Below are 13285 nucleotides of genomic sequence, written 5' to 3'. Positions count from 1 at the left end.
TGTGCTACCAGCGATTAGTTCTACGGATGACAGACATTTCTCTAAGATAATTGAATTATGTTGATATATATATATTCCGTGCCATTACAATATTGGAAAAAAGCGAACTCGAATTAATCATCAATGTCTTCTCTACTTCATCATATTCGCAGTGATATGCTACAGAAACTGCTTCGTCTTAAGACGTATTGAGATTAAGAGACATTCCTGTTAAGAATGACAAGAAACGATAAATGGTAGCTCGAGATATGGAAACTACTTGCAAATGTTCAATTGCTACAGAAATCCAGTCTCAACTGTAAATGTAATGTAGGTTACAATGAGGATATTCAAACTTAATTGTAAATGTACTATTGCTGCAGACAAACAATATTGTCTGTAAATGTACTATTCCTGCAGAAATTCAGCCTTAATTGTCAATGACTATTTCTGCAGAAATTCAAGTATAATTGTAAATGTACTATTGCTGCAGAAATGTAACTTTATCAGTAAATTTACCAATGCTACAGACAATTAATATTAATTGTAAATGTACTATTGTTACAGACAAACAATATAATTTGTAAATCACTATGCCGCAGAAATTTCATTGCAACTTGTAAGTGTAATCTTGCTGTTGTAATTCAATTTTATTCTTGAATGCACTATTCCTGCTGAAGTTCAATCTTAATTGTCTGTTTACCCAGAAATCAGTGCGTAAAAGAACCAACAAGTGGCATACAATCAACAAATGTATTACAAAATTAACTAAGTTTGCAAATCAAGACAAAATACTGGGCAGCAGTGACAGTGGCAGAACACAAGAGAGAGTCGAAGTACAAGATTAAACGGCAATATATAACATGATGGCAGTGGTCATTATCAAATACAAAAAACAGCGGTGATAGCAAAAGTCAGTGATAATAATATATATTGAACCAAATTAAAAACTTCACAATCCTCAACTTTTAATGTTTTGACCAGTTATCATTGTGGGCCCTTATTGTTGTCTTCAGATAACATACGTTTTTGTGCAGGTGAATCGATCAAAATCATGTGCACAGCACTATAGTGGCAAAAGTGGTTTTTCAAGTGCAACTGGTCACGTGGCCATAAAACCGCACGTGTTTTCAGCCATACTTGTTAGCAGTCATTAAAAAAAACACCAAAACACAAGAAAACAAAAGTCTTTACGGCCATTTGTCATGCCACGCCTTTAGAATGTGCAATGTGAACGTGCCATCGGCATGTTGCAGACGGGAACGTCCGTAGCTGAAGTTGCAAGGGCGATGGGTTGTAGTCGACGGACTGTTTATGATTTACAGACAAACGGTCTATAACAAACGGGTACCACCGCTGATCGCCCTCGGCCAGGTCGACCACGTGTGACGTCACATGCGGAGGATCGTCAGATTGTCTTACGTCACCTCCGTAACCGATTTTTGACGGCTACATCAACTAGAAATAAACTGTTTAGGGGTAGACTAAGTGCGCAAACTGTTCGAAACCGTCTGAGAACTGTTCACCTTCAAGCACGATACTGCGGGCCGATTCTGACTCAATTACACAGATGTCAACGTCAATTGTGGGCACAGCGACACTTACGAATGACTCAGAGGAATTGGAATCAAGTCGTCTTCAGTGATGAATCCCGATTTAATCTTCGATTTGCTGATGGTAGGGCGAGGGTGTGGAGGCGCCGTCATGAACGTTACGCCCAGTGTTGTGTACAGGAAGTTGACAGATTTCAAGGCGGAAGTGTCATGGTGTGGGGTGCTTACTGTGGCAATGCACGTTCCAGGCTTCTTGTCATCCATGGCAACCTCAACGCTGCTGCTTACCGCGACCAGGTACTGGCACCAGAACTTCTGCCTTTTATGGCAGCACATGGACCCGGTTTGATCTTCCAACACGACAATGCCAGACCCCACACAACAATTTTGACAAGGAATTTCCTTCAGAATGCGGGAGTCAACGTCATGGACTAGCCGTCAATGTCTCCCGACCTCAATCCCACCGAACACGTCTGGGATGCTCTTGGCAGAAGTCTGCGCACTCTCCAGAACCAACCACAGAATTTGCAAGATCTTGGCACCATTTTACAGCAACAGTGGCGTCGTATTCCCAATCATGTGTTCACAAGCATCACAGGGTCCATTCGGAGGCGTTGTGTGGCAGTTTTCAAAGCACATGGTGGCCATACACGCTACTGAACTTGTGTGCCATTAGATTTTCGTGCTTGGGACTGATTTAAACTGTTGATGTTATTACCGAATATTGTAGGTGCTTGGAACAAATTATGGTTACCACCGTTAATTAAAATCCTTCTTTGGACATTAATGATTAAAAATTACCTTCTCTGATACATTTGTCCGTTGTATATCATATATGGGATTACTTTTAAAAATGTGAAGTTTTTAATTTGGTTCAGTATATATTCACCCAGTGGGAACAGTGGTCAAGCTTCGGAGATAGGCTAGGCAGTAAATCAGGTATGATGGAGGATCCTCACATGAAAGCTGGTTCCGATGTGATGAAATGCATGAGAGTGACCTAAACACGCTCTTTTCCAACAACATATACAGCCTAACAAGCTACTGGAATGTTTTACACAGTGCCCACGCCAATCTAACGGCACTCGAACATTCCTTATGTTTCTATAACATACGATCACAGGCCGCGGTATACCGGACCGGACGATTACACACCACACTAGCATCTAGATACAGTAACTTTCTGACGACTCATCATTGTCCAAAAGCAATGGGCGTCTACCGAATCTCAACAGAAACAATGTAACACAGTTACAGTTTGTTCAACATTAAAATACACTGCTATGTAACAACATGTACTATTGCAGCAGAAATTCAATCTTAGTTGTGAATGTACAGTTACTGCAGACAAAAATATTATTTGTAAATGCACCATTGCTACAGAAACATCAATGTTACTTGTAAATGTACTATTGCTGCAGACATTCAATGTTACACTTGGGGTATTACTACCCCTGAGGAGACTATACTGCCACCTGTCCCCGTCATGAATCACCATGCCACATATTCCGTCTGGGCGTTATTTCTTTATTTGGATGATCTATTCTCATTGTGATCTTGAAGTTGGAAATCATTTGTGACTGACACAATCCACGCACTTTCCCTGTTCGTTAATTGAGGCTAGATAATGTAAGTAGGAGGCGGTGCCACAAACATCTACCGCTTTGATGTCCACACAAAACGGCGACTGTGAGAATGACCGAATGTAGCCCCGAGTGTACCTGCAGCTGTCGCCTCAACCACTACTGTTTGTAGCTAACTTAGACCAATGCTCTGCATGCCACTCCACAATTATAGAGTAGGTATTTTTGATATAATCGATGGCACTGAAAGGATCAGACGTAAACCATTATACTTTCCGAAATTCAACATTGCCTTTATTTTTCCTCCAGTAGATCAGCCAAGATAAAAATCGTGCAAAATTAATCACGATCAATGAGAAAATGCTCTGATCTTGGTATTGAAGACCACCCACTTGGGAGTAGTGCTTAATGAACAACTACAGACACTCCTGGACGCCGCACCACGGGTCTCTCATGGAACGATGCCATAACGTTACGTAACTCGATCCCTTCAGTGACAATCAATGTGTGTGCGACCACAGTAGGATTACCAGCACAGAAACATGAGAGAATACCAAACCCATTTTGTGTGATCATGATCAATACACAAATAAGACTGTGGCATTAAGAGGTATCCGAAACTACTTGGATATTTTGTCAGATTTCAAACATGAGAAGAAAACGAGACAACTGCATCAATAATAATTCCCCTTTGCTTAAGCGACTTATCCACAGATCCACAGATACATCATTCGATTATACATCATCCACAAATACATCATCCACTAATACATCATCCACAAATACATCATCCACTAATACATCTTCCACAAATACATCATCCACAAATACATCATCCACAAATGCATCATCCACTAATACATGATCCACAAATACATCATCCAATAATACATCATCCACAAATACATCATCCACAAATGCATCATCCACTAATACATCATCCATTAATACATCTACTACAAATACATTATCCACTAATACATCATTCGCTAATACATCATCCACAAATACATCATCCACTAATACATCATCCACAAATACATCATCCACTAATACACCATTCACAAATACATGATACACAAATACATCATCCACAAATACATAATCCACTAATACATCATCCACATATACAGCATCTAAAACTACATCATCCACAAATATATGATCCACTAAAACATCATCCTATAATACATCATCAACTAATACATAATCCACTTATACATCATCCACTTATACATCATCCACTAATACATCATCCACTAATACATCAACTAATACACAATTCACAAATACAGCATCCACAATATATCACACACAAATACATCATCCTAAAATACATCATCCGCAGATACATCATCCACTATACATCATCCACAAATACAGCATCCACAAGTATATCCTCAACAAATAAAGCATCCACTAATACATCAACTAATACACAATTCACAAATACAGCATCCACAATATATCACACACAAATACATCATCCTAAAATACATCATCCGCAGATACATCATCCACAAATACATCATCCACAAATACATCATCCACAAATACATCATCCACAAATACATCATCCACAAATACATCATCCACAAGTATATCCTCAACAAATAAAGCATCCACTAAAACATCATCCACAAATACAGTATTCACTTATACATCACCCACAAATACAACATATAAAATATATCATCCACATAATCATTACAAGAATATCATTGAATTTCTTATTTTATTACTTTTTGTTCCAATTATGTTTAATAAGCTTCAAGTTACTTTTTGCTCATAATAAAGCCGGAAACGCACAATCGACTCTGGCTTTGGCAGAGATTTCTGATGAATATGGAAAGGGTTTTGTCGCTTTTATATACCTTTGACCATCATCCTACAGACAGTGCAAGTCATGTTTCGGAGCGGTGGTTATACGTTGCTCCGGCGTATTATTGTTGGCCTATTGATAAGCACGACGCAAACCCCTACTCGCTCACGTTGACATACAACCGCGTTCACGAATGTTCTCTGAATGTTTGCGACAGGAAGCGCGCACCGAGTCATATTCAGGCATTACCTAGCTTCGTTAACGGTCTCCAAATACACAGGCCTGGAACTGATAGCGATACACGAGTCAATGAAGTAAATCAATCTGTGTGACAATAGATCGTCTAAAGAGCCACGTTTTATTTCAAAAGTGCGCCCTCGGTTAAACGTCAATAGTTTGTTTTCTCTTGACGCCATTATTTGCCTCAGCCACCTAAAGCGTCTTGACAAAATGGCTGAACGAGGGACAAATGAAGACGGCATTGTCATTGAAAACATTGTTGAATATGCCAGAATTCTGAACTTGATATCGTCAAGGATATTGGTGTCACTGCCCTGTCCTGGTGTCACTCCCCTGTCACTCCCCTGCCCTGGTGTCACTCCCCTGCCCTGGTGTCACTCCCCTGCCCTCGTGTCACTCCCCTGCCCTGGTGTCTCTCCCCTGCCCTGGTGTCACTCCCCTGCCCTGGTGTCTCTCCCCTGCCCTGGTGTCACTCCCCTGCCCTGATGCCGCTCCCCTGCCCTGGTGTCACTCCCCTGCCCTGATGCCGCTCCCCTGTCCTGATGCCGCTCCCCTGTCCTGGTGTCACTCCCCTGCCCTGATGCCGCTCCCCTGTCCTGGTGTCACTCCCCTGTCCTGGTGTCACTTCCCTACCAGTCCCCTATCCTGGTGTCACTCCCCTGTCCTGGTGTCATTCCCCTGCCCTGATGCCGCTCCCCTGTCCTGGTGTCACTCCCCTACCACTCCCCTGTCCTGGTGTCACTTCCCTGTCACTCCCCTGCCCTGGTGTCACTCCCCTGCCCTGGTGTCTCTCCCCTGCCCTGGTGTCACTCCCCTGCCCTGGTGTCTCTCCCCTGCCCTCGTGTCACTCCCCTGCCCTGGTGTCACTCCCCTGCCCTCGTGTCACTCCCCTGCCCTGGTGTCTCTCCCCTGCCCTGGTGTCACTCCCCTGCCCTGGTGTCTCTCCCCTGCCCTGGTGTCACTCCCCTGCCCTGATGCCGCTCCCCTGCCCTGGTGTCACTCCCCTGCCCTGATGCCGCTCCCCTGTCCTGATGCCGCTCCCCTGTCCTGGTGTCACTCCCCTGCCCTGATGCCGCTCCCCTGTCCTGGTGTCACTCCCCTGTCCTGGTGTCACTTCCCTACCAGTCCCCTATCCTGGTGTCACTCCCCTGTCCTGGTGTCATTCCCCTGCCCTGATGCCGCTCCCCTGTCCTGGTGTCACTCCCCTACCACTCCCCTGTCCTGGTGTCACTTCCCTGTCACTCCCCTGCCCTGGTGTCACTCCCCTGCCCTGGTGTCTCTCCCCTGCCCTCGTGTCACTCCCCTGCCCTGGTGTCACTCCCCTGCCCTCGTGTCACTCCCCTGCCCTGGTGTCTCTCCCCTGCCCTGGTGTCACTCCCCTGCCCTGGTGTCTCTCCCCTGCCCTGGTGTCACTCCCCTGCCCTGATGCCGCTCCCCTGCCCTGGTGTCACTCCCCTGCCCTGATGCCGCTCCCCTGTCCTGATGCCGCTCCCCTGTCCTGGTGTCACTCCCCTGCCCTGATGCCGCTCCCCTGTCCTGGTGTCACTCCCCTGTCCTGGTGTCACTTCCCTACCAGTCCCCTATCCTGGTGTCACTCCCCTGTCCTGGTGTCATTCCCCTGCCCTGATGCCGCTCCCCTGTCCTGGTGTCACTCCCCTACCACTCCCCTGTCCTGGTGTCACTTCCCTGTCACTCCCCTGTCCTGGTGTCACTGCCCTACCACTCCCCTGTCCTGGTGTTACTTCCCTGTCACTCCCCTGTCCTGGTGTCACTCCCCTGTCACTCCCCTGTCCTGGTGTCACTCCCCTGTCCTGGTGTCTCTCCCCTGCCCTGGTGTCACTCCCCTGCCCTGATGCCGCTCCCCTATCCTGGTGTCACTCCCCTGTCCTGGTGTCACTCCCCTGTCCTGGTGTCACTTCCCTGTCACTCCCCTGTCCTGGTGTCACTCCCCTGTCCTGGTGTCACTTCCCTGTCACTCCCCAGCCCTGGTGTCACTCCCCTGTCCTGGTGTCACTTGCCTGTCACTCCCCTGTCCTGGTGTCACTCCCCTGTCCTGGTGTCACTTCCCTGTCACTCCCCAGCCCTGGTGTCACTCCCCTGTCCTGGTGTCACTCCCCTGGCACTTTTCTGTCCTGGTGGCACTCCCCTGTCACTCCCCTGTCCTGATGCCGCTCCCCTGTCACTCCCCTGTCCTGGTGTCACTGCCCTGTCCTGGTGTCACTCCCCTGTCCTGGTGTCTCTCCCCTGCCCTGGTGTCACTCCCCAGCCCTGGTGTCACTCCCCTGTCACTCCCCTGTCCTGGTGTCACTGCCCTGTCCTGGTGTCACTCCCCTGTCCTTGTGTCACTCCCCTGGCACTCCCCTGTCCTGGTGGCACTCCCCTGTCACTCCCCTGTCCTGATGCCGCTCCCCTGTCCTGGTTGTCACTCCCCTGTCCTGGTGTCACTCCCCTGGCAATCCCCTGTCCTGGTTTCACCCCCCTGTCACTCCCCTGTCCTGGTGGCACTCCCCTGTCCTGGTGGCACTCCCCTGTCCTGGTGCCTCTCCCCTGTCCTGGTGCCGCTCCCCTGTCCTGGTGTCACTCCCCTGTCCTGGTGTCACTCCCCTGGCAATCCCCTGTCCTGGTTTCACTCCCCTGTCACTCCCCTGTCCTGGTGTCACTCCCCTGTCCTGGTGGCACTCCCCTGTCCTGGTGCCTCTCCCCTGTCCTGGAGCCACTCCCCTGTCCTGGTGGCACTCCCCTGTCCTGGTGCCTCTCCCCTGTCCTGGTGCCTCTCCCCTGTCCTGGTGTCACTCCCCTGTCCTGGTGCCTCTCCCCTGTCCTGGTGCCACTCCCCTGTCCTGGTGGCACTCCCCTGTCCTGGTGTCACTCCCCTGTCCTGGTGGCACTCCCCTGCCACTCCCCTGTCCTGGTGTCACTCCCCTGTCCTGGTGGCACTCCCCTGTCCTGGTGGCACTCCCCTGTCCTGGTGCCTCTCCCCTGTCCTGGTGCCACTCCCCTGCCCTGGTGGCACACCCCTGTTCTGGTGGCACTCCCCTGCCACTCCCCTGTCCTCGTGTCACTCCCCTGTCCTGGTGCCTCTCCCCTACCACTCCACTGTGTCCACTTTCAACATATTCTGAAATGTTGGCGCATAATGGCCATAAAGGTACATAATTTTGTATTGATATTATTATTATTATCTGTTCAATAATATTTGCTTTCTCAGGTCCTTGGGAAGTACCCCTATATATCTGGCTTAAAACCAACATTGGTTACACATATTATAAGATATGAAACGTCAACGCCAGAAAACAACCAGTCTCGATTATCCGTCGAAACAGATTCCAGTGGGCGTGAAAGGCAAGAATTGTGATGAATCGATCACTGAAAATCAGTGATGACACACAGGTGTTCGCGAAACGGAAAATTATGTCCTGGTCTAGTAACACTCACACATTGTGCATCAAAATTAAGTATTTGTATGTTGCCCAATGTCACACCCAGCAATACTCCTGCCACATCACGTCGCCCTGAAAACAACCGATTCTGGACCAGACAATCCAGTGACATCACGAACACCGTGTACGTTGGACGACAGGTCCTGATTTTCCAACCCTTTAAGCAATCCTTCAGCAATATCACAGCTGGGACTATGATTGGTACAATGTACAAATAAATTTGTCTGATAAGCATTACCTAGAAGTTGACGGATGACAAAGTAGACACAATTTATGGATAACAGTACATAAAGAAGTTGTTATTCATAATTTGTGTCTACTTTGAGATGCAATGTACGCATTATAATCTGCATTCACATTCATAATCGTATATTAAAATACAATATTTCATATTCAGTTATTAAGATCTTATGCATCGGAAAGAGAATCAAGATGAAATACAAGGGACATCAAGAAAGTTCTTTTTAGCAATGAACGAAATTAAAAGACTCGGCGTGACAACGTTTGGAAACAACAAATAAACAAGTAATTCGTTGGTAACTATTTTAAAACTGTATCTTTGATGTTGAAAAAGAATATAATATTTAAATATGTTTGAACTGGAAAAGTGCCATTAAACATTAAAAGCTCTGTCGACTATGTTCTGTTTTCCTTTCCTAGGTCAATCAGGAAGTCAACAATTTGTCTCCAGTAAACCAACAATAGACATGTTATTCCTCGTTTTCCTTTAACTGCTTCGTGTTTGTGACCCGACAGAACAAACACGGTATACATCTAAAATATTTCTATCCTAAAAGTCATGTAAATACTTTGTTTTATGGAAAACATATCTCCGCGTGTGATGGATTCTTATCAGAGTATATTATTTATGTTAGTATGACTTTGAAGACTGTACAATTCTGATCAGTCAGCCAGAGGTTTCGAATTACGTTAACACGTCTGAATCCGCATGAATATAAATCCGATCTCATTCACGTCGGTTGGTTGGTTTGTTGTTCAACGCCGCACTCAGCAATATTCCAGCTATATGACGGTGGTCTGTAAATAATCGAGTCTGGACCAGGCAATCCAGTGATTAATATCATGAGCATCGATCCACGCATTTGGGATCGATGACATGCATCAACCAAGTCAGCGAGCCTGACCATCCGATCCCGTTAGTCCCCTTTTACGGCAAGCATAGTCGGCTTTTACGGCAAGCATAGTCGGCTTTTGCGGCAAGCATGGGTTGCTGAAGACCTATTCTACCCCGGATCTTCAAGGGTCCACTCACGTCGGAGTGGGATCAGATCACATGCCAAAATGACAAGACGTCAGGTCACCTTCTGATGTCATGACATCAACTTTAATGTTAATAATTTCTTCCTTAGAATCATAGTTATCATCTTCAAAGGTTATCTTTTTGAACAGTGACTATGTGTGGCACATATTGATTAATCAATGTATTCCTTAATTCGTTCATCATTTCCATCAATTTTATCTCATACTTCATACATCCGCGCACATGTTTTACTTGAAATTATGCGTTATTCCATCTGTCAGTTACAAGCTTTAACAATATGTCCTACGTATACATGAGTGGACCCGTGAATATCCGGGTTAGACTTGGTCTTCAGCAACCCATGCTTGTCGGGAGAGGCGACTAACTGGATCAGGTGGTCAGGCACGATGACTTGGTTGATGCATGTCATTGTATCCCAGTTGCGTAGATCGATGCGCATCCAACCACACCAACCACACCCATACCCCCAACCCCCCACCCCCACCCCCCACACACCCTCACCCACCACACCCTCACCAATCACACGACATCCACACACTCACCCGCACCCACCTCACCAACCACACCCTCACCACCACACCACACCACACCACACCCACACCCACGACCTCAACCATACCCTCACCCAGACACCCGCACCCACGCCGACACCCTCACCCACCACACCACACCACACCCACACCCACGACATCAACCATACCCTCACCCAGACACCCGCACCCACGCCGACACCCTCACCCACCACACCACACCACACCACACCACACCCACACCCACGACATCAACCATACCCTCACCCAGACACCCGCACCCACACCGACACCCTCATCAACCACACCCTCACCGACCACACCACACCACACCCACACCATCACCCACCACATCACCCTCATCCACCACATCACACTCAAACTCACACTCATACTCAAACCCACACCACACTCACACCATCACCCACCACATCACCCTCATCCACCACACCACACTCACACTCACACTCATACTCAAACCCACACCGCACTCACACCCGCACCCACACCCACCACACCACACCCCTACCTGTACACGTAATTCATCGTGCTTCTTATATCACCAGAGCAGACATACCTCACACGTATTTACTTAATGGCTAACAGTTGTAACACCCGACATAGAAGTCACACAAAATCACATTTCACTCAACTACTTTACTCCCTATTAAGTCAGTCAGTAGTCCACTCTTCATGCTTAATTACACGATATCTCAATCAGTCATTCAGTGTGGATGGATCCTTTGAACATATATCTTCAATCTCGCATTGCAAGGAGTCATGTCCATTACCGCTGTATGTGGATATTCGTATGTTTGCAAGCTATAGCCACACTTCCCTCTCTAATATCTCGCCCCCGACTTACTGTTACAGCTTTACGACGCAAGCAATAACTCCTTCCGAGAGAGTATTCATGGCGCGATTGACGATAAACACATTCGTAACAGATCCTTTCTAGAGCGTCCCATCCCATTCTCCTTCGTCAAACGCCGATATAACACGATTACCTTTTTCGATAGAAAAGATAATGTTAAAATAGACGTTGGTGTTTTTTCTGTCTGCCGCTGAATTGCTGCCCGTTTTACGTTCCGAGTGAAATCCGTGCTTTTATTCAACGTTCATGTGTACCTCGTTATGGCGACACAGATGCGTTAATGGGGTTTATGTACGGTGTGCTTATATCACACAACTTCACAGGCACGTTTACAGGAAAATTTAATAATTTTCTCAAATTACAAACACGTAATTGTAGTGTTCCTGACACGTTGTATGTCCATTCGTGACCAACTCGTGTTATTCCGGGACAAGCCGAACAGCGACCCGTGCCCCTCTCGTGGCCATTTTTGCGACTGGGTTCCGTCTTAGCGCAAACGGGCAAACCAAAAATACATGTCAACTCGTCGCGTAATGGTTCACATTTATTTCCCCATATATTATATAGATTTCAGATGCAATTTAAAGCACATCTGGACATGCGGAATTATACAGTATGGCTGAACACATTTATCTGTGCCTTGGGTATATTTTTAGATGCAAGACATATGTAAAATCAAAATTATTTCTGAGGGATTCTTTGACAAAGAACCTGCAATCATACGCGCATTCTGATTGGTTTGTCGTATTTTCGCACATAACATTCATCGATAGAGGGACGAGTCGTCTTGCAGGTTACGGAAAGTGGCGAGTGGTGACAAATGGTTGTATGTCTAATAAACTTATCATTGTTCAACATGTTAAAGCGTAACCACAGAAATTCCGTTACTGTACTTGTAACACTAATAACGGCTCATCCAAACCACACAGAACAATGAGATATCGGTCTTTTTCTGAAAGTGGGTGAGGTGAAATGGGGTTTAACGTCGCGTCCAAGATTATCGCACTTATATACCGACGTGCATGCACGTGTGTGTGTGTGTGGCTGCTTGTACTAGTCCGGACTGATGCCGATTTATAGTGCCAGCTCACTAAGATACCATGCCGCAGTTTAACATGAATACCCCACTCAGACACAGTATACTAACTCCGAGCCGACCGGTCCTTGTTTTAGCCCCTTAATGCCGAGCGCTAGACAGGATAACAACAAGTACCATCTTTTAACGTCTTTTGGTATGACGGGGACGGAACCCCGGACCTTCCGCTCTCCGGGCGGACGCTCTACCACTAGACCACGGAGGCGGTCATTTTCTTGAAGACTGGGATGATGCTATGGTAGTGAGACTTCAGACCGTCACTGGAGCCTGCGACATGTATATTCATGCATTGCCATGTTATGAACCCGTTCGGAATACCGCGAGTCCTCGACACGTCTACACTTACTACTCCCTGAATCTCACCATGTTAAGTACAAACTGCCCGGATCTGTTCAGGCTAACAGTGATTTGTGTAGTGCTCAACGACTTACATAAACGAATGCAGTGACCGGAACTGGGATTAACAGCCAACAATTTCGTAAAACCCCATTTACTGCGGTAATGCTTTCGGTTAACTCTAAAACGTTTGGCGATATATATGCGGAATATGATTTAGTTTATATTGTTGTGGGGAACCATAGTGAATACGTTCCTTCATCGCTATAAACGTATATGTATAAACATCTGGGTACTGAAGATTAAATATCAAATGCACTCATTAAATGATCACGAGATCTTGGTCCTCGCCATGTCAACAGCCACTATATTGTGTAACATTGGTGTAGGCCTTGTATGTTATATCTGCCCTGAGAGCGGAAGGTCGGTGCTCCATCCCTCGCCGTGTCCTACGATAAAAGATGGAACGTGTTGTAACTCTGCACGGGGCTCGGCACTAAGGGAATTAAGGCCTGGCCAGTATATATGTAATGTCTGTGAGTGGGGTCTC

At 46.5% G+C, this 13285-nt stretch overlaps 2 protein-coding genes across 2 annotated transcripts; both read left to right on the top strand.

Annotated features, from left to right (window-relative positions):
- Positions 1-5700: 5700 nt before the first annotated feature.
- LOC125374627 (chromosome alignment-maintaining phosphoprotein 1-like) lies at positions 5701-6603 on the top strand. The gene has a single exon (XM_048385650.1). The coding sequence runs from the start codon at positions 5701-5703 to the stop codon at positions 6601-6603; it is 903 nt and encodes a 300-aa protein (XP_048241607.1).
- Positions 6604-7342: 739 nt separating this feature from the next.
- LOC125374626 (chromosome alignment-maintaining phosphoprotein 1-like) lies at positions 7343-8299 on the top strand. The gene has a single exon (XM_048385641.1). The coding sequence runs from the start codon at positions 7343-7345 to the stop codon at positions 8297-8299; it is 957 nt and encodes a 318-aa protein (XP_048241598.1).
- Positions 8300-13285: the final 4986 nt, after the last annotated feature.

This window comes from Haliotis rufescens, unplaced genomic scaffold (assembly GCF_023055435.1).
Source record: "Haliotis rufescens isolate VD_foot unplaced genomic scaffold, xgHalRufe1.0.p SCAF_10, whole genome shotgun sequence".
Taxonomy (NCBI): domain Eukaryota; kingdom Metazoa; phylum Mollusca; class Gastropoda; order Lepetellida; family Haliotidae; genus Haliotis; species Haliotis rufescens.
Note: the sequence above shows the minus strand (reverse complement) of the source record. Positions and strands in the feature narration are given on the sequence as shown.